Source organism: Crocuta crocuta, unplaced genomic scaffold, assembly GCF_008692635.1.
Source record: "Crocuta crocuta isolate KB4526 unplaced genomic scaffold, BGI_CrCroc_1.0 scaffold526, whole genome shotgun sequence".
NCBI classification, from domain to species: domain Eukaryota; kingdom Metazoa; phylum Chordata; class Mammalia; order Carnivora; family Hyaenidae; genus Crocuta; species Crocuta crocuta.
The window spans coordinates 284,758-311,492 of NW_027528811.1; the positions used below are offsets into that span (position 1 = coordinate 284,758).

The following is a 26,735-nucleotide window of genomic DNA, read 5'->3' on the forward strand; positions in this document are numbered from 1 at the left end:
GAAGAGGACTTGAAAACTTTTTTCATAGTAAATATTTTGAAATTTTTAAAATTTGATAGAAAACTATATCAAAACTGACATGAGGAGAAATAGAAAACTCAAATAATCCTATAACTTTTAAAGAAACGTACCCAGAAAAGGGGCACCTGGGTGGCTCAGTCGGTTGAGCGTCCGATTTCGGCTCAGGTCATGATCTCACGGTTCGTGGGTTCAAGCCCAGTGTTGGGCTCTGTGCTGACATCCAGCCCAGAGCCTGGAGCCTGTTTCAGATTCTGTATCTCCCTCTCTCTCTGACCCTCCCCTGCTCATGCTATCTCTCTCTCTCGGAAATAATCAAAAAAAGAAATGTATTCAGAAATGAAAAAAAAAACTTTCATAGAAAACAGTCTATGCTCAGTGGATCTACTGATTAGTTATACCAAATATTCCTGGAAAGACATTTTTCCATTTTCATGGAGATTCTTCTAGAGAACAGAAAAAGGATGAACACTCTCCAACTCATGTAGATGTAGATGGTGTAATATTGATGTTGAAATCTTATGAGGAAAACATGCAGAGTTAAAATTACAGGCCAGTGCTTCAGATTCTATGTGTGTGTGTCTCTCTCTCTGTCTGCCTCTCTCTCTCTCTCTCTTCCTCAAAAATAAAGAAACATGTAAAAAGTTAGAGGGGTGCCTGAGTGGCTCAGTCGGTTAAATGTCCAACTTCAGCTCAGGTTATGATCTCACAGTTCATAGGTTTGATCCCCGCATTGGCCTCTGTACTGACAGTTCAGAGCCTGGACCCTGCTTTGGATTCTGTGTCTCCCTCTCTCTCTGCCCCTCCCCTGCTCATGCTGTCTCTCTCTCTCTCTAAAAATAAATAAACATTTAAAAATTTAAAAAAATAATAGAGGACAGTATCTTATGAATATCAAGACTAAAATCTTAAACAAGTTATTAGCCAACCAAGTTACCTGACACATGAAGCAGGCAATACACTATGATGGAAGTCATAGCCCAAGAATGTCTGGTTGCTTTAACATTAGAAACATTAAAAAAGCATGGGGCTCCTGGGTGGCTCAATCAGTTAAGTGTCCGACTTTCGCTTAGGTCCTGATCTCACAGTTAGTGGGTTCGAGCCCCATGTCGGACTCTGTGCTGACAGGTAGCTCAGAGCCTGGAGCTTACTTCAGATTCTGTATCTCCCTCTCTCTCTGACCCTCCCCTGCTCACTCTCTCTCTCTCCCTCTCTCTCTCAGAAATAAATAAAACATTAAAAAAGCAAAAACAGTGCATGATATTAACAAATTGAAAGAGAAAAAGGTTGTGGTTATCTCGATAAATGCTGAATAAAAATGTTTGATAAAATTTAACATCATCTTGTAATATAAAATTATTAACTGACTAGAGATAAAGGGGTTCTTCCTTACTTTGGAAAACAGTACTACAGGAAATACCAGCTAGCATCACCCTTAAAATGAAAGATCTGACTTTGTGATTGGAAACAAGGTAAGGAGGCTTTCTATCCAACAGTGGGCAGCATAATAAGGAAGAAAATAAGACAAATGTATAAAATAGGAGGGGAAATGTGGAATTTACAGATAACATTTCAGAAAATCCAAAAGATTAATGATTAGACTTTAATAAGAGACTTGTGAAAAATTAACACTTAAAAAAATGTCAATATTCAGAACAGGCCACACAGACACACACACACACACACATACACATCAACTCTAGGTGGGTAGAGGTCTCAGTATAAAAGGTAAAACAATTAGCTCTTAGCAGGTAATGCAGGCTATTTACTGACCTAAATGTAACAAAAGACTTAATAAATGTGTTAATCACAAAGAACAAGTTCATATGTTAGTCTGTATTAAGAACTTTGATCAGAAGACACGATGAAGGAGGGAAAATGCAAGACACAGAGATAGGGAAGATTTTAACAAGACATGTAATGACCAAACACTTTAGCATTTAAATAAATGAAGAGCTCCTAAAAATGAATACAAGAAAGACATAAAGAAAGTGGTATTGGAAATGGGGCAAATCCTGAACAGTGGCATCACAAAGAGCACACACTAATGGCCAAAAACATCAGAAAATGAGCATCACATTATCAGTAATGGAAACACAGGGAGGTACAACTTCAGTTCCACCAGGTTGCCAACAGTTGACAGAACAGGATAGGCAAGAGTGCAAACTACTTCCCTGACAGTCCTTTGGAAAGATTCTGCATCATCTGGGAATGCTGGGGTGTGCGTACATCATGACCCTTCAGATCCTCTCCTAGAGGAGCTTGTGGAGGGGGAGGTCTCCAGTGTCCCCACCTGGAGCAATAACATGGAACAATGATAGAATGTGTAGATAGATTGTGGTTACTCATTGCTGAGAAAGGCAGGGGGCTTCTCCAAGCCTCACAGCTGGTGGAGAGCCTACAGAATTTTCTGACCCTCTACCTCCTCATTTGGGCTCCTCTCACCAGAGCTGCCTTCCTGACTTACAAGTTTCTCTGACCCCATGTTTCTCTCCCTGTCTCCAGAGCCTGCAGCCATGTTTGCCAAGGGGCAGCCAGCACACAGTGAGGTGCAAGCCAAGGTGGGGGCCAGTGCCACACTGAACTGCGAGGTGGCCCAGGACAAGATGGAGGTGACATGGTACAAGGACGGGAAGAAGCTGAGTGCGAGCTCCAAAGTGCACTTGGAGGCCAAGGGCTGCAGCAGGAGGCTGGTGGTGCAGCAGGCGGGGAAGGCGGACGCCGGGGAGTACAGCTGCGAGGCGGGGGGCCAGAAGGTGTCCTTCCGCCTGGACGTCACAGGTCAGTACTTGGGGTAATACTCTAGTCTTGATGGAAAGTGATGATGGGACCACCCAGGATTATACCCAGATGGACTTTTGTGTCCTTTTTCTTTACACCTGATCTCTTCATGTCTACCATTTGTCCATACGCTTTTTTCATCTCCTATTTTCACGTCATTTTGGGGTCATGGGAGGCTTCATGGGAAAGGTGTGCATGAAAAGGAGAGGGGCCATTTCTGTAACCTGGAATAGCATTTTGGTGCAACAATGCTCAGTCACATTCCTAGCACCTGCCCTGCCCTTTCTGCTGTTCTTTGGTGTCTAGGATTCTTGCTCCATCTGGTGCTTGGGGTCTGAGGTCGACCAGGCATCTCTCACCATGGGATATGTGACATTTTCTCCATTATATGTTCTGACACCTACTCATGCCACCAGCTAGCTCCTGACCGGTTCTTGTCAGCAGGAGGCATTTCAATTCTCTTGAACCTGGATTAGGGGAGATTCTGGCCACAGAATCATACTTGGAATTGAGATCTTAAGAGTGAACCTTGGATTATCACATTTGAGGTGTCTGGAACACTCTTCCTTCCTTTTCATAGATAAAGAAGCTCACTGTTACCTGTGTGTGACAAAATATAGGTGTATATTTTGTTATAGTGTCTGCTGTGTAAAGGGAAGGAAGAATGGATGATTTGTAGATATTCACCTATGACATTTAGGATTATTGTTTTAAAGCAAATCTCATTTTGCCTTTGTCTTCAGGTTGGAGGCACACTCTCAGTGTCAGACTTACCCTTCTGGTTGCATTTGTAAACTTAGAAACGGGAAGGAGAAGGTGGCTTCTGGCACTCAGCATGCTTTGCCCCTGAGGTGTTCCCACAGTAGCAGCCTGACTGGGAAAGCAGTGTTCATTTTGTAGCATTTTCCTAACATTTCCTGGATGGTACATAAAGTTTAAAAAATAAAAAATTTTTCCTTTGTTAAGAGAGTCTTGATACCAAATAGGGGTGGGCTCCCATCCAACTTTAACTCCTGGTTGCCCGCACATCACTGTTGAGTGTTTTATCAGCATATAATGATTCATGGGTGTGGGTCGGCACCCCACATCCCACTTAGGTGTCTGTGAAATGTTATTTTAAGAGAATAGACAAAATATTTTATGGTAATAAATTTGAAAAGTTGTGACAATTTGGCCAATTCCTAGTAAACTATATAAGAATGGACACAAAAAAATATAGAAATCTCAAATAGTTTTATGACTTTTAAATAAATGGAACCAATAATACAAAATCTTTGAAGTCAAGTAGCTCTCTGGTAAAGTATGTTCAATATTCTGTAATAGGGTTATTCTTTGCTTGAGGAAATAATTGTTCTGGGGAATATAAAAACAAGATATATTCCATAACTCATTTTAGGTAGTATGAGAAATAAGTCCACCACCCCAATCAAAGGAGGGACATGGAGAGTAGCACAGTGAAGTGAGGCTTTAATCAATGTTCTTGCAAGAGTGGGTGTCTGAGGGACGGGCACACTTGGGGCGGTCACAGCAGACAATTTATTCCCTAGCATGCAGGTCCCTACCCTGATTCCTCATTGGCTGAATATTACAGAAGTTACACCTTCACCCAGACATCACCTATGCCCATGAAAGGCAAAAAGTAGTCTGATTGGAACAAATGTACATTCCCTGAGGTGACGTAGGGACTTTCAGTCCCTCCTTCCTTTGTTGTTTGGTGCGTGTTCATTGCAAAGCCCACTAAATGGAGAGGTGAAGAAGAACCAGGAAGTGAAGTGTCTAAGGGTTTGGGACTCCATTGTTGGGGGGGGTGGGGTACATACATATTTCCAATAAGTTGTAAACCTATTGTTAACTAGACAGCACAGATTTTATTTGGGATTTCTAAAAATGAATCATCTCCCTTACCTCTCACAATCCCTTCTCTTTTCTAAGTTGATTCCATTTTCATTTATATTTCCTTCATTTTTGAGGCCTCACTCAAACATGTTTAGCAGGTGTTGGCTCTCCTCCTCATAGTCAGGTTTATCTTTCAATAATAATAGGTCCTTTGGGGCATAAGGCACAAACATTTGTTCATTTATAGCAATGAGTCTTTGGACTAGCCCCCTTACACAGGGGATAATGCGCCACATTATAGCCATTTGAACTCCAACTGTAGTTACTAGAGAGTTTAGAATTGAAGCAACCTTTCCTTTCCATTTACCAAACCATCCTTCTAATCAGTTACTAAATGGGTCACTGATCCCTGAGTTGTATGCTAGTTTATTGGCTAGAGTTGGTAGTCCCGGCAAAGCTTTGGTGATGGTGCCATCTGGAGCAGTGTTGTTGGGGAGAAAGCTACAAAACTGATCTCCTAACAACACAAAAGAAAGACTTCCTCTTTCTCTTCTAGCATCATGTCTAAGGCTATCTTATTCTCCCATGCCATTCTAGTGGTAGCATCTAACTTACTGGCTACTCCTTGGAGTGAAGCCCTAGTGAAATTGATAAACCTTTGCTGATTTTAGTAGTTGTAATTAATCTAGTCCACGTTATTATCAATAGTAACCCACCAGTAGAGTGATCACTGAAATCCAGCAACTATCTGATTCCTGGTTTTCAATTCACTGGAGACCCCCATTGGGAGTCCTAGTGCATCAATGTACACATTGGAATCAAAATATCCCTGTAAAGTCCTCTGGTTTCTGTGGTGGATGTCACTATATCGATTTCATGGAATGTCAACCTGTTGCAGGATTCTCCCTCAGAGAGTCGTGACACCGAGGCTTTTCTTTCCAGGAAGCAACTTTATTCTGCCTGCACCGCTCAGTTGGGTTCGTACCCAAAAGAACTGAGCGGCCCACATCATATGGCATAGGTTTTTTATACATTTTCTATTTCTTTGTCTCCCATATATGGTAACATACATAAACATGCAGTCTGATTAAGTTGTTTCAGTTTACAAGAACATGGGGGATGTAGGCAGCTGGACCCATATCTAGGTGACCTTGAAGTTTTCTCTTCTCTCTTCTTCATTTTTTTCTTTCTCCTTAGGGAGGGGTTCCTACCACAAACCAAGGTGAGAGAAATGGCCAATTGGACTAATACACAAGTTCCACTCCAATTGGACAGCAACAGGTTAAGTAGGTTCCTCTTCCCACAGTACCACCAAGCATCTGCTCGTGGGATGTACAAGTTAGAATAGTTGTGGGTCTGTTCACCAGTGGCATTTAGGATGTGCATACTAGTCAGTCAGTATACCACAGGTTTGTTGAATTGTTCCCCCATGCTTGAGAGACAGGAAGAGTAAATACTTATCCCTATGGAGGAAGACATTTGTAGTGCATGAAAAAGCAATGACAATATCCTTCAGGTCTCATTTCCCCCAAGCATCCTTGACTGATAGAGAGCCAACTCATTCCTGCAGGGTTTGTATCCCATCCAGAGAGAAATGGAACTATTTGCCCCTGTGGCCTTCCTGCAGTGCAAGCATAACAATTGCTTTTTGTTAAGCACCTGCACAGAGTATTAAACACATCCCACCCAGACATTAACATTTCCATATCCAATCTCAAGTGTCAGGTCTTTGATTTCAACTTTGCTCACCTTTGGATCATTAGTGGGAGAAACTAAATGCCCTCTTGGACCTGTGGTTGGTTGAGGCATACTACAGATTGCCGGGAGCCGCCCCGGCCTCTCTGGATGGCAGTCACAGCAAGGAAACTGGTATCCCCTCTGCTACTACTGGCTCATGTTGTAAATGAGGCTGCTGGTATTGATCAGGTCTCACAATATTCCAGATCAGACCGATATTCCCCACACAGATTGATCATAAGGAAAGGCATATCCTTGCCTTTCCAAAGATGATTGTCAAAAGGCTCTTCCTAAGGGTCTTGCAGATCCAAGACTTACATAATAAAGGGGGCTTGAGTCTGGCCCTGAGGCAAAGAGCTTAATTTAGAGTTAAGGGCAAATATCTACCCCTCCCCCATTTGTTTCTGCCTGGAGCATTTTCTGGCCTGGTATATGCTGACTACTCCCTGTGAAGGAACCTTTTGAGGAACTTCTTTTTGTGATTATGAGAGCAAAGGTATCTCCTGAAAGACCTGTTTTTGACCCCTGCTCACAGAGGAGTAACTTCACCCTCTTATGCTAAAAACATTTTCTGGTATGTTAAAGAAGACTTCCTTCCCCATAAGATAAGCATCTAAATCCCCTACCTCAATCGCTATTGATAAAGGTTATGCATGAGTCTTCTACAAATCTATGTTCTGGGAAATTCTTACATATCAAAGAAGTTTTTTGTCAAAAATCATTGTCTAAGGCAAATGCCACTTCTGTGCCATCTCCAAAACACTTAAAGTTGAGCCCCAGTCAGAGCAGAGATGCCTGCCTGGTGATCAGAAAGAATCTCCGGGGCTCTCTCACTCTCTCTCGCCGACACCGTCCATCCTTCAGGGACCCCTGGACTTGCCAGATTCGGTCTCCGACAGCAGATGAGGTTATCAACTGGTTAAAGGGACAGTAGTCCCACTAGGTTGGTTCTTAAAACATATGCTCCTAATCCATATGTTCCAGGTACCACCCTTGAGTCCTGATCTTCAGTGAGGGGGCTGTTAATGGTTAAAAGCATGGGGTCACACTTTAAGTTCTGGCAAATTTTCAGTGGAATACCCTTAGATGGATGCATTTTAGCTGTTAAAGTGTCCATGGGTTTGGCCATCCGTTCCTGAATCTAAGTAGTCCATCATGCCAAGTCCCAACTCCAACAAGGTTCGAGGTCTACATGACTGTAAAGGTCGAAGGTATCGGTACAAACTATTTATCTGCCTGTGATAGCCACCTCTGGTTTGCTAAATTCCCACATGATAGGACCGGACAGGCATCAAATGTCACAGTGTGAGGGGATTCCTTCTACTTACATTAATTGCTAAACTAACGGGATAAGTTTGAGGCACTTCCTTTTTGGAACTTTCCCATCACCTGGTGGTTGCCTACCCAAGCCATAGTATTCCCCAGATGCGGGGCCAGACTCTGACCTTCATTGCACACTCTGTCCTTTCTTTCTTAAGGGTAACTTTAAGGGGTCCTTGATTGTCTTATATACCTCCCATTGTCCCTTCACCTTACTGTCTAGCGTCCCCATTACCAGCCCCTTGAGCTGAGTGTAATGTGTCCATTTGGCAGTCCATACAGCAGTTTCAGTGGTTACAAGCACTTCATAGGGACCTTGCCAGCTAGGCTGGAGTTTTTTTTTCTTTTTCCAAGATTTAACTAATGCCTGATCCCCTAGTTGAAAGTGATGGGCTATGAATTCAAGTGGCAGGGTCTGTGCAAAGTGCTTTTACCCTAAGAGAAAATAGAGCAGAAGATGTGGCCAGGACATATTCTCTGAGGAACTGATCTTTATTTACTGTGTGGGTAAGACCAAGTCTGATGCCCTACCTAGATAAGGTAGCCCATCCAGAAGATCATAGGCAGACAAACCCAGGTCCTGGAGAGGGGCTGTCCTAATATGGAGCAACGCTATGGGGAGGTACACTGTCCATGGCAACTTAGTTTCTAAATTTCACTTGACAATATGTTTCTGGAGAGTTTGATCCATTCTTTCTACTTGGTCTGAGGATGGGGGATGCCATGGAGTGTGGAAACCCCACTTAATTTGCAGTGCTCCCATCACCCCTTTTAACATCCATGAGGTAAAATGACTGCCATTATCTAAATCAGTATTTTCTGTTAGTCCAAATCTAGGATTATATTTGTTCTAGTGCAATCTTGATGACAGACCCAGCTGTGGCAGTGGTGGAGAGATAGGCCTCTACCCATCCAGTGAGATGATCTACTACCACTCCCAGATATTTTAGTTTTCCCACCTTTGGACTTTCAGTCAAGTCTATTTGGATGCTCTAGAATGGCTCCTTAAATGTGGAGACTTACCCCTCTAATTGGCGTTCTAATGCCCTTTAAGTTAATTCTCTGGTATGTATCATAACTCCTACAGAATTGTTTGGCACTAGTATAAATGCCCATACAGCCCTAGACATTAATTATGGTATCACTCAGGCCTGCGAGCCCCAATGCCTTCTCACATGCAACATAACCATCAACTATCTCACAATGGGCTTACTGAGCACTTGTCTTCCATCTGGAAGAAACCATCATCCCTCTCCATATGGAATTGTTTCTAGTTCCTTCATTCCCTTTATTTCATCCTCAATGAACTGGGGCCTTAAGGTGACCATGGGCACCCTAGGGATGAGGCTCAGGAGTCTGATTTCATATTTCAGCAATGGTCCCTGGCAGTTTCATCCATAAGTGGATTCTCTACTCCTTCAAAGGAATTTCCCTTCTGATGACATGCTACATGTACTATGGCTATTTCGGTAGGAAGTAAGATACCTTTCTAGAACCTTTTTTATTAGCTCGCCATGAACCAGTTCCTTCCCTCCACTGTTCATGATACCTCTTTGATTCCAAATCTTTCTGAAGATATGAAGAACTCCAAAGGCATACTTGGAATCTGTATAGATGGTCCCTTCCTTTCCTGTGAGCAGCTTTAAAGCCTGATTAGAGCAAACAGTTCACAAGTTTGGGCTGACTGACTGTTGGGCAATCTCCCTTTTTCACATCCTGACAGCTCTTCCCCATTGATAACAGCCTATCCATTATGCCTTTTACCAGTGATCATTTGGGAGGACCCTTCTATAAATAACCTTAAGGCCACATGCACTGACACTTCATTCAAAGCTTGTCTGACCTTAGGCTGATAATCAATGATGTCCAAACAATTGTGGCTTAATTCCTCCAGGTCATTTGGTTTTCCTGCACTCAGAAACCTGGCCAGTTAACACAGGCATCTGTAGTCAGGATTAAATCACTTTTCTCCAAAACTGTAGCCTCATATTTTAGAATTCAAGAATAGTTTAACCTATGTGCCCCCACCCCCACCCCTCTTCTGATGGAAAGTAGCTTGGACATGGTGAGGAGTGCTGACTAATAGGTTTCTCTCAAAGGTGAGTTTCCTGCTCTCTCCACTAGCAGGGCAGTGGCTGCTATAGCCTGGACACATTCTAGCCAACCCCTAGACACAGGATCTAATAGCTTGGACATGTACACACCTGGTTGCCTTTTCCCTTCCCATTTTTGTGTAAGCACCACAATAGCTTCCCCATGTGTACTGTCACAAATAAGTGGAAAGGCTTCTCCAGAGATGGGGGTGCCCAAACCAGGTCTGTGACTAAAGCTTGCTTCAGACTCTCTGGGGTATGCAGTTCTTTGTCCATTTGAGAAAGTCTGGGGTCCCCTTCCAGTATTTTCAGGCATAAGTCTTTAGTCCTCTGAGCATAAGAATCAATCCATAGTCTATAGTAGCTTAATGAAACTAAACTTTTCCTTAGCTCCCTCTTTGTTTGTGGGCTGTGGTAGCCAATAATCCCAGCTATTCTTTCCAAGTTGATCTTTCACTTGCCTTCACTGATTATATGCCCTTAATATTTAACGTCCCTTTCCACAAAGTGCAACTTGCTTTGAAACACCCTGAGCCATTGCTGTCCTAGGGAGTTAAACAAGCCTATGTGGCCTCAGAAACTTTGGCTTGATCTTCCCCTGAAATCAGAAATTCAGCTACATATTTTAAGAGTTGAGTGTCTGGGAGGGGGCAAAAACTTTTCCAGTATAGATTCCATATTTGACTAAACAAATTGGGGGCCTCAGTAAAGCCCTGTGGCAATATCATCCAATGGTATTGTTGCATTCTTCTACTTACAGTATTCTCCCATTCAAAGGCAAAGGGATCTCTGCTTTCTGGGTCTAGTGGACATGCCCAAAAGTCATCTTCCAAATCTACTATGCTAACCATTTATGCTTATAAGGAATTTTACTGAGGAGGGTATAGGAATTAGGGACCATAGGGTGTCGGGTCTGAACTATCTGGTTTATTACTCCCAGGTCTTGCATCAACAGGTAGAATCTGTCTGGATTTCATCCTAGGAGTACAGATTCTTGTATGGGGACATACAGGGTTCCAGCAACCCATCCTTGATAAGACTCATGATCACTGGTTGGAGTCTTTTTGTTCCTTCTATTGGAATAGGAAACTGCTTCCTGCAAACCATTTCACCTGGTTGTTTTAAGGAAAACTTCACTGGGGGAATTTGAAGCCCTCCTGTGTGTCCCTCTTTAACCCTTACCTCTGAATGTATCTTACTTTCTTCTTCCATGAGGTAAGCTATGAGAACTTTAATTTGGCCCGTCTCTATCCCTATATTCAAGCCCAACTGTATTATGAGGTCTCTGCCAAGGGGGTTGACTCCTGTTTTGGAAACAAACAGGAAAAGCCCCTCTGTTTCCTCAGTCTCAGTTCTTACAGTCATGGTTTCAAATATACAGACCTGAAATTCTCCTTTTATTCCTGAAACCAAATTTTTTTTCTGGTGAGAATTTTGTCCCTTGTGGCTTAAACATTAGGGAAGAATGGCCATCTCCAGTGTCAACCAAGAAGGTTGTATCTTCTCCCTTGGACCCCACCTGTAAATGTATAAGGCACTGCTGCTGGGGCCTAGCAAAGGGGAATCCCTGGTCCCCCTTATCTTCTCCTTCCAGAGCCATAAGGGAGGTTAGTTCCTCTTCCTTCTTCCATAGAGGACACTCCCTTTTAAAGTGGCCAGGCTGTCTGCATTTATAACACTTTCTTTCTTCTCCTCCTTGCATTCCTCTCATTTTATTTTGTTCCCTCTGATCCCTCATTTCTCCTCACCCCCAGGGAGATCTCTATTTTCCTCCTTTCTTTTCCATCATCTTCTCCACAGTAGTTACCATAATCTTTGCTTTCTGTCATTGCCTCTTTTCATCCCTCTTTACAAATACCTTTTGTGCCTCCCTGCACAACTCCTCTATCTGCTTCTCATTCCATCTATCCATCTTCTGTAACTTTCTGACAATATCAGGCCAACTTCTAGTGACAAAATTAACCTTCAGGAGACCCTGCCCCACTGGGTCCTCCAGTTCAAGGCCTGAATATTTCCTCATTTGATCCGTAAGCCTCTGTAGGAAAACAGTTGGGGTTTCCTCCTTCTCTTGCTTTATCTCAAAAGCTTTATGATATTCTGAGATCTTGGAGCAGATCCCCTGATCCCTTTGATGATTAGTTTTCTTAATTCCTGCATCCTAACTCTGTGCCCAGGATCGTTTTTATCCCAACCAGTGTCTAGGTTGGGAACCTTTTGTTCAGCTGGCTGAACACCCTGGCTGGGTGCGTGCTCTCTCTCCCAAATAGACATTGCAGCTCTCCTGATCATTCCTTTTTGCTCTCTGGTAAGGAGGATGTTCAGGGTGGACATCAGCTCAGCCCAGGAATAGATATTAGACCGCCAAAACTGATTGATCTGATCTGCCAAACCTAGTGGATATTCCAACAGTGGTTTCATTTCCTTCTTGAAATTCCTCACCTCAGTACTGGTGGTGGTGGGCATTGACAAAGCCAATCTCTCTTTGTCCCCTTTAAAGGGACCTCCCTTAATGGGAATAACTTAGAGTTCCAGCAACTTGTTCTTGATAAGTCCATGATCACTGGCTGCAGCCTTTTTCCCCCTTCTATTAAAATAGAAAACTGCTTCCTGCAAACTATGTCACCTGGGTGTTTTAAGGAAATCTTTATTGGAGGAATAAGGGGGAATAAAGAGCTCCCAGAGGGAACAAGGAAATTCTCTATGTGCTTTTTACATTATTCCAGTTCCCTCCTGAGATTTGGATACAAACCAGTAAAGGTGGAAGATTCCTCCTGTCCACCCAAATTATCTGTTTTGTTCCCCCTACCCCCTCCAGTGTGTTGACCTGGGGATTATAAGGAGGAGGGGTACAAGAGAGGGGGTCCCAAGGCTTCTCCTTTAGAGATTCCTCATACTTGCCTTTTATGTGTATGTGGAAACATAGGGAGAGTTCTTGGTAGACAGCAGAGAGCATATTCCCTCTCCTCCAGTGTTCTGGAATTTTGTCATTCACAAAAAGGACTAGGGCCTGGCAGACCCAGTCTTCCTCTGAGGCAAACTGAGGCAAAAAAGCAGATGGCCCTTTACCTGGGTCTCTTGTCCAAACAAAGAAGCAGAATTTGATCATTTTATGTTTGTACTTGTTCCCCGTATAAAGAGCATATTCCCAGTGCTGTAACATTCGCCCCAGCACACTGTCTGAGGAATCTGAAGAAACCCCACCTCTTTCTGGGCCTTTTTCCTTACCTTGGGCCTGGAATTTTTGTTCCCCATCCTTGAAAAGGCTAGTTCATGCTCCTGAACTTCCCTGGGGTGGTCAATACCTCTCCCCGCATTCATGGAGTTTTCTGGCACTCTCCAGAACCCACTTGGTCTCCAGCCACTTCCCTCACAGGAGAATGGGACCGTGGATCCAGACTCCACACTGTCTTCACATCTAGGATACGTCTCAGTCATACACACTCAGCCTCTAAGGATGTCTTGCCCCAAGGCAGTATTTGTAGTCAGATTTTCCTACCTTGGCCCAGGTGATGACATTGTGGGGTGACAGTAGGGGTTTGTGAGGTCTGGAACCAACAACTAAGAAAGAATTCTTGAAGACATCTTTGGTGCAAAAAAGGTGATTTTATTAAAGTATGGGGACAGGACTCATAGGCAGAAAGAACTGCACTGGGATTGTGATGAGTAACTCATTATATATCAGGTTGGGAGAGGATCAGGGATAGAGTAAGTCTCTAAGGAATTTTGGAAGCAAGGTTTCCAGGACCTTGAGGGGCTGGCTGTTGCTAGGGAAATACCATTTATTTAGTAAAAGCTCAGTCATGAGACCCTTCAGATGTACATCAGGGGCCATAAGCTTGGAGTATGATTGCCAGCATATGTCTTGGGGGAGTCAAGATAAAGAACTTGACTTACAGGATCCTGGGGATTGGAATAATATGCAGCCAAGGTTCTCTTTTGCCCCAGCAAAGTGTCATCATTGAGGCAGCTGAGCTCCTAGAGGAAAGTCACTCTCCTGGCTTCAAGGACTTGTCAGTGGGCTATAGACAGGAGGGAATAAATTTTCACTTGCCTTAGTTTCCCTCATCACCACTTAACCCCCTTTCCTTTGTTCTTGGGAAGCCAGGAGTGTCCGAGGAATATCACACATATCCCACCAGGGGATGGGTGAGTGCTAGCTTATACTTTGCTCTCAGCGTGCACAGACTTATGGGTCACCATGGTGCCTGTCTTTTGCCCTTTTCCCAGCGTCACTTCTTCTGTCTCCAAAGATAAAAAGTCGTTAGCTCTGTATCCCACAAAGGCCAGGAACCCTCCCATGGAAAGGTCACCCTAATTGGGATGGGCCAATTAGGTCCTAACTCACAGGAAGACCTGGACCCTGCAGGTCAAGGTAAATCCTGGGACCTCTTGCATTTGTTTACCCTCTCCCTTTGTTCTTTGGTGCAAGCTCATTGCAAAGCCCATGAAAATAAGCCCCCAAAACAGAGACAAGAAGAAGAATGAGGAAGTAAAGTTTGGGACTCTATTGTTGGGGGAGGGTTTGTACATATTTTCTATAGTTCGTAATCTTACTGTTAACTGGACAGCACAGCTTCAATTTGAATCATCATGATGAAAATGAATTGTCTACCTTACTTCTCACAATAGCAAATATAACAGTAGTACCAAAATCTAACAAGAAAAGTAGGAAGAATTAAATTACAGACCAACCTATTGGGGATATCAAAAACTAAAATCATAAATGGAAATATTAGCAATATAATTAATTCAGCAGTGTAACAAGAGGGTACCACATGGTGATGAAAGTCATAGTCCAGGATTGCAAATTTGGTTGAACATTATTAGATCAGTGTAAAACCTGAAATTAACAAATTAAGTGAAAAATGGTGTGATTATCTCAACACAGAATAAAAGTGTTTCGTTAAATTTTTACATCATAAATCCAGAAAATATATTTGATAAAATTCAACATCAATTATACCATAAAATTCTTAACACACTGTATGATAGTGTTCTTTATTAATTTGGTAAGTGGAATTACAGAACACATGAGGAATTTGCAGAGGACCCTGAAATCTTTGATTTGGGGACCATACAAGCAGGCCACTATAATCACTGAACAGTGTAAGGAGGAAAATAAAATAAATTCCATAAAATTGGAAGATACAGAAATAGAATTCACTGATGATGTGATTTTCAATTCAGAAAATCCTAAATATAAGTTACTAGACCAAGTAAGATTCTTGAGGAAGATTACCATGTAATAAACCAATAGGCAGAAAACATTTCTATATGTACTAGCAAGAAACACTTTGAAAATGAAACCTTACAGTTGTAATAACATCAAAAACGTCGTGTTTCTAATTCCAAGTCTGATAAAAGGTTCTAGGAGGATCTGTGGGGGAAAATAATTAAACATTTTTGAGAGAATCAAGAGATAGAAATAGATGGGTAGAAATCCTGGAAAAAATCAAAGTTGTTCATTAATCAAAATCTAAACAAAAATTGAGGGGAGGGATGAAAAATAATAAGTGGATTCCAAAGGCAAAGTATAGATGATACAGTTTTTCTCTTGAAGAGAAGCCAAGTGTGAGCACTTGCTATACCAGATGTTAAGAATTATCATAAAGCACATAAGACAATGGGATCTCAATTCAGGGATAGTTGCCAGATCAAAGGAGCCAAATAATAAATCAAAAACATATTCTTGCATAAATGGACTCCTGCCATCCTCAGTTTTGGTTCTTCTGTGATGTCTATGCAAGAAATAGAGAAGGATTTTTTTTTTCATAAACAACACTTGAATCATTTAGCTGTATGGAAAAAAATTAAATTCCACTGGGAATTTACACAACACACAAAAGTCAACTCATGGTGAGTTAGGGACCTCAGTATAAAAGCAAAAACCATAAAACCTACAGATGACAACACCCTTATTTAAATATTTAGGTAAGGAAAAATTTCTTCAACAGAACACAGATGTCCTAAATGCAATGGGACAAGATAGACATATTTGGCTACAATAAAACTAAAAATTTCACTCATCAGAACACTCCATGAGAGAGCGAAAAGTAGTCACAGCATTTGGAAAACACCTATAAAATACATAATTGTCATTCCCTAACATTAAAAAAATGTAAGGAGTGCCTTACAAAGAATAGAGAGAAGAATATACTATTGGTAAGTGAGCAAAAACTTGAACAGAGTCACCGCAGAGGAGCAAATAGTAATGGTCAGCCCAGTAATATTTGTGAAGGTACTCAGCTTCATTGGTCTTAAGACAATGGTAAGGACAATTACGAAGAAGTACAAAGACTTCCCACCAGAGAGCTACTAGTCAATAATACTGAGGAGGGAGCACTGAGTCTCAGCAACTTTGAAGACAACAGTGAAAGCATTTCCTTCAAACCATAGGGAAAAGACCTAATGTCTTCTAGGAAGGTAGAGGAACACATCTCTCATGACCTCACAGAGTTGATGTGCATGGGGAAGTTTACCACAGTCCCCACCTGGAAAGGCCATGTAGGGAAGTGATGGAATGTATGGTCCCCACCTAGGACAGACAGGGTGGAGCATAGATAGAATGTATGGTCCCCAACTGGAACAACCAGGAAAGAGGTACAATGTGCAAATAAATTGTGTTAGCTGTTCCCGAGAAGGTGGTGGGGCTTCTTGGCCACACACCTGATGCAGAGATTGGAGAGAGTTTCAGTCCCCCTGTCTCCCTGTTTAGACCTTGTTTCCGAGAGCTGCACTCTTCATATAGATGGTATCTTTGACGCCATGCATCTCTCCCTGTCCCCAGAGCCCTCAGCTGTGTTTTCCAAGGAGCAGCCAGCACACAGTGAGGTGCAGGCCAAAGCGGGGGCCAATGCCACACTGAACTGTGAGGTGGCCCAGGACAAGATGGAGGTGATGTGGTACAAGGACGGGAAGAAGCTGAGTGCCAGCTCCAAAGTGCACATGGAGGCCAAGGGCTGCAGCAGGAGGCTGGTGGTGCAGCAGGCGGGGAAGGCGGATGCCGGGGAGTACAGCTGCGAGGCTGGGGGCCAGAAGGTGTCCTTCTGCCTGGATGTCAGAGGTCAGTTCTTTGAGACTACAAAATTAACCTTTTCATGAGGTGAGGGTGGAACAGGTTCATCCCCAAGACAGACTCATGCTCTTTCAGTTAGACACTGTCCTTTGACATCACGCATTTGCCACCTGCATTTCCACATCCTCGGTGGGATCATGGGAGCATGGCTGGAGAGAGTGCACAAGAGGGAGACAGGCTATTGTCTTACACCATGGGTTGTGTTTTCACATAACAGTGCTGGTCACATTTTCCCAGCACATGTTCAGAACCTACTGGTGGACCTTGGAATCCAGGAATCTGGATCTCCCTAAAGCATGGAGGTGAGGTAGACCAGATGTCTCTCCCCTGGGGTTGTTCTGGGAGGTCGCAAATATCTTCCTCCCAACACACAGGAGGATTCCTGGTAGTGGAGATATTTGATTTCACTGAACCAGGGGAAGGGGAAATTTGGGCCACAGAGTCATAATTGGAGTTTGCTCAGGACTATGCTTTGAGTCACAGTTTTTGACATTTTGGGACACACTTCCCTCTTTTCAAAGGGATATAGATGTTTTCTCTGCACCTATATGTAGCCAAATCTAGATCTGTATTGAATTGCAACATCTGTACAGTTTATAAAGAGCACAGACAATTCCAAATCATTCAATGACTAAGGCATTATACTGGAACTCACATAAGAAAAATTGGACAAGTTGTACAGTCCTAAAACTGAAAATAAATGGATAATCATAAATAATTTTCTCACAGAATAATGTCTAAGCCCAATGCCTCTACTCTTAAATTATATGAAATATTCTGGAAAGAAATTATTTCATGTTCATAGGATTATTAGAGAGTGCTGAAAAGAGATGCATACATCAACTCTTTTACATAGGTAACATATCAATACCAAAACGTGGCAAGATAAATATGAAGAATGTTCACAGGCCACTTCTTGTTGATGTCAAGGTAATGCCTTCAAGAAAATATTATCCAGCTGAATTCTGCAATTTATCAAGAGGACAATACACTAGGACAAGAGTTATATTCCAGGAATGCAAGGCTGGTTCAACACCAGAAACATTAGAAAATTAACACATAGCAATCAAAGAGAATGAAATATTGCCACTTGCAACAACGTGGGTGCAACTATAGTGTATAATGCTAAGCAAAACTAGTCAGAGGATAACAAATATCATATGATTCACTCATATGTGGAACGTAACATACAGAACAGATGTGCATAATGGAAGGGAAGCAAAAATAACATAAAAACAAGGAGGGAGGCAAACCATAAGAGACTCTTAAATATAGAGAAAAAACTGGAGAGTTACTGGGTGTTAGGTGGAGGGGGTGGGCTAAATGCAAGGGTACTAAGAAGGACACTTGTTTGGAAGAGCACTGGGGATTAAAGGTAGGGGATGAATCACTGGATTCCATTCCTGAAATCATTATTGAAATATATGCTAACTAACTTGGATGTAAATTTTAAAAAATTAATTAATTAAAAAACAAACAAATCAACAAATAGCTTGGTATTAACAAAATAAAAGAAACAATAATGTGATTTCCTTAATAAATTAAGAGTACAAGCACCGGATAAACTATAGCATCAGAAATCCAGAGAGAATATGTCCTGATATTTGGCATCAATTCCTTCCACAAAATTCTTCACAAACTTTAAGTAGAACATTTTGCCTCTAATATAATTATTGGTGGTATTGAATGTCACTCCTATGTGATATCACATTTCACATGAAAACTTGAAAACTTCGTTTTTGAGTTGGGGCCAAGAGAGGGAATCTGAGTGTCCTCACTTTTATGCAATATTCACACTGCAGCACGAAGGAAAATAAAATTAAAGATATAAAAGTTGGAAAATGAAAACTGAAACTAATAGAAGATACGATTATCAATGTGGAAAATTCTGAACAGTTAATTATTGGATGGGAAGAGAGTGGGGACAGATTAGGACATACAAAAATCAGTATACAGTAAACATTCTGTATCTAGACATCAGACACCATAAGTTGGAAAGTGACATTTTAAAGGAGTTACAATAACATGAGAAAAATCCTGTTACTAATTCCAGATCTAATAAAAGATCTTGAGATGCTTTATGGGCAAAAATTATTCAACTTTACCAAGAGACAGAATAAGATCTCAATCATGGATGGAAATTGATGGAAGACTCACAACTGTTCAATTCTCATCAAAACCCAAATAATAGCTCTTTTGTGAGTAAGAATATTGACAAGTATATTGCAAAACCACAGAGAGGAAATCCACTTTGAGAAAAACAAAACAAAACAAAAAACAATGAAATTCCCTAAAACAATGGTATTTACTTTACTTGATAGATATCAAGATCTTTGATAAAACTATAGGAATTCAGTCAATTGGGTCCCTATGTAGGGTATGAGAAACAGCCCAGAGGTACAGAAAAGTGAGTCCAGAAACAGGTCTGTATAAAACCTGAGTCCCTTCTCCTTTTCGTTTTTTATTTTGGTTTTTACCGTGGTGCTAAGTGTGACTGTAGTGAATAGTCAGCCTTTCACAACTGGTGCTAAGACAGTTAACCATATGGAAAACTGAAATGAAGTTGGATGCCTATTTCTTGGCATGCAAAAACTCAGCTCAATGTGGGTTAGACCTCAGCGAGAAATGTATATCAAGCTCTTATCAAACAGTGTGGGTCGTTAATGACTTCAGTGTGAAATATTTTCCTTAAACAGAACAAAATGCACAAAACAAAAAGGACAAAATAACGTATCTGTCTATAACAAAGCTCTTAACATTTTGTCACTACAAACATCATGAGGAGGTAGATAGGCCATTCAAAATGATGGATAGGATATATAAACACACATAACCATATACACTCTGACATTTACTTATAAAAGAACTCTTAAATGACTATGAGTAAGAGACAGTGCTGTTGTAAATGGGGAAAAACACTTGAGCAATAATACCACATATGAGCAAATATGACAGTCCAAAAGTTTCAAAAAAGGTACTGCACTGTGTGATTCATCATCAAGTCGAAGCAGGAGACAGCCACAGAAAAGCACAGCTGGAACAGCGAAAGAATGGTCCTCACCCAGAGCATTGCTGATGAGCAGTGATAGAATATGCAGTCCCCATCTGGAATGGCCCAAGCAGAGTAGTGATAGAATGTATGGTCCCCAACTGGAACAACCAGGAAAGTGGTAGAGTAAATAATTGTGTTACTTGTTACTGAAAAGATGGTGGGGCTTCTTGGCCACACACCTGATGCAGAGATTGGAGACCGTTCCAGTCCCCCTGTTTCCCTGCTTAGACCTTCTTTCCCAGATCTGCATTCTTCACATAGATGGTATCTTTGACCCCATGCATCCCTCCCTCTCCTCAGAGCCCTCAGCTGTATTTTCCAAGGAGCAGCCAGCACACAGTGAGGTGCAGGCCAAGGCAGGGGCCAGCGCCACACTGAACTGTGAGGTGGCCCAGGACAAGATGGACGTGACATGGTACAAGGATGGGAAGAAGCTGAGTGAAAGCTCCAAAGTGCACATGGAGGCCAAGGGCTGCAGCAGGAGGCTGGTGGTGCAACAGGCAGGAAAGGCAGACGCCGGGGAGTACAGCTGCGAGGCTGGGGGCCAGAAGGTGTCCTTCTGCCTGGACGTCACAGGTCAGTTCTTTGAGACTACAAAATTAACCTTTTCATGAGGTGAGGGTGGAACAGGTTCATCCCCAAGACAGACTCATGCTCTTTCAGTTAGACACTGTCCCTTGACATCACCTTCACCACCTGCATTTCCACATCCTCAGTGGGATCATGGGAGCATGGCTGGAGAGAGTGCATGAGAGGGAGACAGGCTATTGTCTTACACCACGGGTTGTGTTTTCACATAATACTGCTGGTCACATTTTCCCAGCACCTGCTCAGAACCCACTAGTATACCTTGGAGTCCAGTAGTCTTGATCTTCCTGATGTATGGAATTGAGGTAGACCAGATGTCTCTCCTCTGGAGTCCTTCTGAAAGGTCATTGTATCTTCACCAAGCACACTTAAGGGTTCCTGCTAGCAAGAGATAGTTGACTTCACTGAGTCAGGGGAAGGGGAGATGTGGGCCGCACAGTCATACTTTGAATTATCTCGAGACTGTGTTTTGGGTTTTCTCAGTCTTTGGTCTTCTGAGACACTTCCCTCCTTTAACAAGGGTGTAGGAATTCTCTCCATCCACATGTAGCCAAATCTAGATCCATATTTTGTTGCAATGTCTGCATAGATTACACATAGAGCAGAGGACTGGTGTGTGTATGCCCTGACACATACCTGCTATGCTTGGAATTTCCTTTCAAAGCATATCTTACTTTCACTTTGTCATAAGTTGGTGTTTTGCCTCTGAATTGTGTTTGTGGTTAGACTTATACATTTACCAGTGGGATGCTGAACAGCTATTATCTACTAGCATGCCCTGCTAAGTATGAGGTCACAGGAGCAGCCACTTACAAGTAATGTAGCTTCTATTTCACAGCATTTCCTAATGACTAGTGTGCACCTGTGCCACCCTGGTCTATCAGTAGAGAGGTCTGAGAACCAATTTATTTTCCTTTCGTGTAATTCAGACAGAGTATAGTTACATGTGGCTCCTAGATGCCAGCACGTAACATGTTGGTATTACATTGGGGTTTAATGGTTTGTGAGTGTTTATAGATGCTTAAAACCCTGTGTATTTGTGATGTGATTGTCTGAGAATATGATATAATATTATGCAAGTAAATTTGGAAAGTTTTGACCAGTTGATCAAGAAAGCTATATCAAAACTCATGGAATACACATAGACAATTTAAGTAGTCTTAGAACTTTATAAATTATTGGAACCATAATAAACAATCTTGTCACAGAATACTGTATTACCATAGGGGGTCTACTGTTAAATTGTACCAAATATTCTGGTTGTAGGGACCTTTCTGCACTGCAGGGAGAATGTTCTTAGTCAATCATGTGGTAAAGACTCTGCATCATCTATAAATATTGAGGTGTTATAGGTACCATGACCCCAGAGATCCCATGAACACAAGAGTCTTTCACAGAATGCTCCCCTGAAACAACCCAGGCAGAGTGGTGGTAGAATATATAGTCCTCACTTAGAACAGCCCACATAAAGCACTGGGGTAGAAGGTACAGATAAATCGTGTTGTTTGTCCTTAGGAAGGTAGTGGGGCTTCTCCAGTTGGTGCAGAGCCTAGACTTTCAATTCTCCTGCCTCTCCATTCAGTCTTTTCTCAGTGCTGCCTTCCTGATTTGGATAGTATCTTTGACCCTATACTTCCCTCCCTGTCCCCAGAACCTACAGTGGTGTTTGCCAAGGAGCAGCCAGCATGCAGTGAGGTGCAAGCCAAGGCGGGGGCCAGTGCCACACTGAGCTGCGAGGTGGCCCAGGCCCAGACAGAGGTTACATGGTACAAGGACGGGAAGAAGCTGAGTACCAGCTCCAGAGTGCACGTGGAGGCCAAGGGCTGTAGCAGGAGGCTGGTGGTGGAGCAGGCAGGGAAGGCGGACGCCGGGGAGTACAGCTGTATGGCCAATGGCCAGAAGGTGTCCTTCCGCCTGGACGTCACAGGTCAGTTCCTTTTGGTACTAACAGTCTTGTTTGGAGATAATGAAGGAATTGCATTACAGATCTCACAGACTCTTATGCTCCTTCCCTTACTCTTCATCTTTTCCCTTCTACCATCCTTTTTCCTCCTCTTTTCAAAGCCAAGGCTAGACTAACAGAAGTTTAATGAAAAGAGCACGTAGGGAGTGAGAGGCGCCATTTTGGTGTCCCTGAGGTGTGCTCTCAATCATGCATCCGAGCACCTGCATAGGACCCTCCTGGAATTCCTTGGTGCCCAGGACTATGGCTGTGCTTCATGTTTGTGTTCTGAAGTAGACTAAGCATCTCACACCTTGGTTATATGACTTGCTTTTTTGGATTCCCTATAATCCCCCTTCAGTGCTGTATGGAGTTCTTACTAGTGAGGGACATTTCAATTTCTTTAAACCAAGGAAGGAGAAATTTTTTTTTTAAATGTTTTTATTTATCTCTAGGAGAGAGAGAGACAGACAGACAGACAGCGTGAGCAGGAGAGGGTCAGAGAGAGAGGGAATCACAAACTCTGAAACAGGCTCCAGGCTCCGAGCTGGCAGTCAGCACAGAGCCCGACGCGGGGCTCGAACTCACGAACGCGAGATCATGACCCAAGCGAAAGTCGGACGCTTAACCGACTAAGCCACCCAGGCGCCCCAGGAAGGAGAAATTTTGATGATATAATCATACTTGGAATTATCTCAGCTAAACTTTGGATTATTAATTTTTGGTTGTTTTAAGATATTATTTTGCACATGAATATATGTTATCTGTGTACCTGTATGTAGCAAACTCTAGACCGATGTTTTCTTGCAATGCCTGTGCAAAGTATACAGAACCAGAAGGTTGACAGACATGTGCTTGTATGTAGCAAACTCTAAACTGATGTTTTCTTGCAATGCCTGTGCAAAGTAAACAAAACCAGAAGGTTGATAGACATGTGCTTGAGATATACATATGTAAGTTCTGGAATTCTTTTCTAAAGCACATCTTGTCTCCTTGTGTCTTCAGTAAGACCATTCTGTGTCAGAATTCCTCTTGGAGTTTGATTTATAGATTTAGAAACGGGAAGGAATAAGTATCACCATACTTTGCTATGTATGAATCCTAGTGGTAGCAGTCACCGGTTGGTATAGCAGCATGTCATAGGATTTTGTAGTGAATAGTGTGTGTTTGTGCTTCCTGGCTGCTTAATGGGGAAGTCTAAGGACTACATTTATTTTACTTTTGTCAAAATGGTCTTAACATCAGAGGAGAGTGGGCCGTAGCACCACGTTAATCCTAGCTGCCAGCACATAATAATTGTGATGGTATATCAGTATATAATATTTTTGGGTATGTACAGATACCACAAAAACCTACATCTTTCCACAGTATTTTTTGAGGGAATATAGTGTATTATTTTATGGTATCAGTTTGAAAAGTTTTGATAAATGGATCAAAGACTTAGAAAAAGCATCTGAGGGGCGCCTGGGTGGCTCAGTCAGTTAAGCATCCAATTTCGGCTCAGGTCACGATCTCACAGTTTGTTGGTTTGAGCCCCGTGTCAGGCTCTGTGCTGACAGCTAGCTCAGAGCCTGGAGCCTGATTCAGATTCTGTGTCTCCCTCTCTCTCTGACCCTCCCCTGCTCATGCTGTCTCTCTCTCTCTCTCTCTCTCTGAAATAAATAAAGCAGTAAAAAATTTTAAAAAAAGAAAAGAAAAACCATCTGAAAAAGTGACACAAGAAGAAATAGATGACTCAGATAATCCCATAATTTTAAATAAATGCAAACAGTATTTTTTTTTCCTAGAGAATGATCTAAGCCTAGTAGCTCTGCTGATAAATTACACCAAACATTGTAGAAATTATTCCATGTTCATGGAGATTCTCCTAGAGAATAAAATAAACATGTATACTCTCCTTTGATTCATGAAACTAAAAATGTCAACACCAAAATCTGACAAGGAAAGTAGAAAGGATTAAAATTATAGGCCAATCTCTTGTGGATATCAATATCCAATATCTTCAACAAAACATTGGCAAAGTCATCTAAGCAAGATGTCAAGACAAAAATATGCTATGATGAAGTCATAGTCCAGGAATGCAATGTTGGTTTAATATTAAAAACATTGGAAAATCACTAAAGTTGATCTCTGAAATATGTGGGGATTAGGGGTGTTAATGCCCAATGTAGTAAAAAATCCACTTATGACTTTTGGCTTTCCCAGAACTTAACTGTTAATATCCCACTGTTGACTGAGAGCCTTGCTGGTAACTTAAATAGTTGATTAATGAATATTTTGAATATTATATGTATTATACCCTGTATTCTTACAATAGCATAAGATAGAGGGAAGAAATGGTATCAAGAAAATTGTAAGAAAGAGAAAATACATTTATAGTACTGTACTGTATTTATAAAAAAATAACCCATGTTTAAATGGACCCCTGCAAGGCATCACAATCCCAGACTTTAGCCTCTGCTACAAAGCTGTAATCATCAAGACAGTATGTTATTGGCACAGAAACAGACACAGAGACCAATGAATAGAATAGAGAACTCAGAATCAGACCTACAAATGTATGGCCAACTAATCTTTGACAAAGTGGGAAAGAGTATCCAATGGAAAAAAGACAGCCTCTTTAACAGATGGTGCTGGGAGAACTGGACAGCAACATGCAGAAGAAAGAAACTAGATATTTTCTCACACCATACACAAAAATAAACTCGAAATGGATAAAGGACCTGAATGCGAGACAGGAAACCATCAAAACCCTACAAGAGAAAGCAAGAAACAACTTCCTTGACCCCAAACGCAGCAATTTCTTACTGGACACATCCCTAGAGGCAAGGGAATCAAAAGCAAAAATGAACCATTGGGACCTCATCAAGATAAAAAGCTTCTGCGTGGCATAGGAAACAATCAATAAAACTAATAGGCAACCAACAGAATGGGAAAAGATAGTTGCAAATGACATATCAGATAAAAGGCTAGTATCCAAAATTTATAAGGAACTCACCAAACTCCACATCCAAAAACCAATTAATCCAGTGAAGAAATGGGCAGAAGACATGAACAGACATTTCTCCAAAGAGGACATCCAGATGGCCAACAGACACATGAAACAATGCTCAGCGTCCCTTATCATCAGGGACATACAAATCAAAACCACACTGAGATATCACCTCATGCCGGTCAGAGTGTCTAAAATGAACAAATCAGGAGACTATAGATGCTGGTGAGGATGTGGAGAAATGGGCACCCTCCTACACCGTTGGTGGGAATGTAAACTGGTACAGCCCCTCTGGAAAACAGTGTGGAAGTTCCTCAAAAAATTCACAATAGAACTCTNGAAAAAAAATTGGACTCCTGAAGTTCAAACCCATGTTGTTTGAACTAGCATCAACTAAATAACGTGAACTAACAGTTTAAAGGAAAAAAATGATATGACTATCTCAATGAATGCAGAAGAACAGTTTGACAGAGTTTAACATAAACCTTGAGCAAATGTTTGATAAAATTTAGCCTCAATACATGCCATAAAATTCTTTTTTTTTTTTACAAATAGTTTATTGTCAAATTGTTTCCATATTTGACCAACTATCAATAAACCAATTCTCCCTTACCTTGACAAATTGGTAAATAGTGCTACAGGAAATACTAGGTGACATCATACTTCATGGGAAACCTTGAAGGTTTTACCCATGAGATAGAGAAAAACAAAGGAGGCGCACTGTTAGTTCTTCTATCTACATTGCACAGCACAGAAGGGAGGAGAATGAAATAAAATTCATAAACCTTGGAAAACAAAGTAGAATTCACAGATGACATGGTGATGATCACCAAGTCCAAAATTACAATGAAAAATTGTTAGGCTTTGTGAGTACTCAGAAAGATAGCCACATACAAATGCTAACATACAAAAAACACTTCTGTATATATGCACTAGCAGTGATAGCAAGAAACCATTGGAAAACAAAACTCTAAAAGGTTTATAACAGCATCAGAAGTATTGTGTTTCTAATTCCAAATCTAATAAAAGGTTCTTAGTGGCTTTGTGGAAATGATTGAACATTTTTTAGAGATGATAAAGAAGGTCTAAATAAATGGATAAAAATCCATCCAAGCTGTTTGTTAACAATTCAAATCCAAGAAATGTTCTTTGGGAGGATAGTGGAGGGTTTTAAAACTGATAAGCAGCTTCAGTGTGAGCATTTTATCTCTCAATATCAAGAAATATTATAAAGCTACAGTAATGTAGACAGCTGGATCCAAATGAAGGGACAGTTAGCAGATCAAAGGAATAGAAAAAAG

General features: G+C 41.6%; 1 protein-coding gene across 1 annotated transcript in view; it reads left to right on the forward strand.

Annotated features, from left to right (window-relative positions):
• The window catches only part of OBSCN (obscurin, cytoskeletal calmodulin and titin-interacting RhoGEF), a 154,398-nt gene that overhangs the window by 34,755 nt on the left and 92,908 nt on the right, over nucleotides 1-26,735 (forward strand). Inside the window, 4 exon segments of the mRNA XM_077755858.1 lie at nucleotides 2,524-2,799; nucleotides 16,501-16,848; nucleotides 20,213-20,488; nucleotides 22,152-22,427. Coding sequence (XP_077611984.1) covers nucleotides 2,524-2,799; nucleotides 16,501-16,848; nucleotides 20,213-20,488; nucleotides 22,152-22,427 — 1,176 coding nt within the window.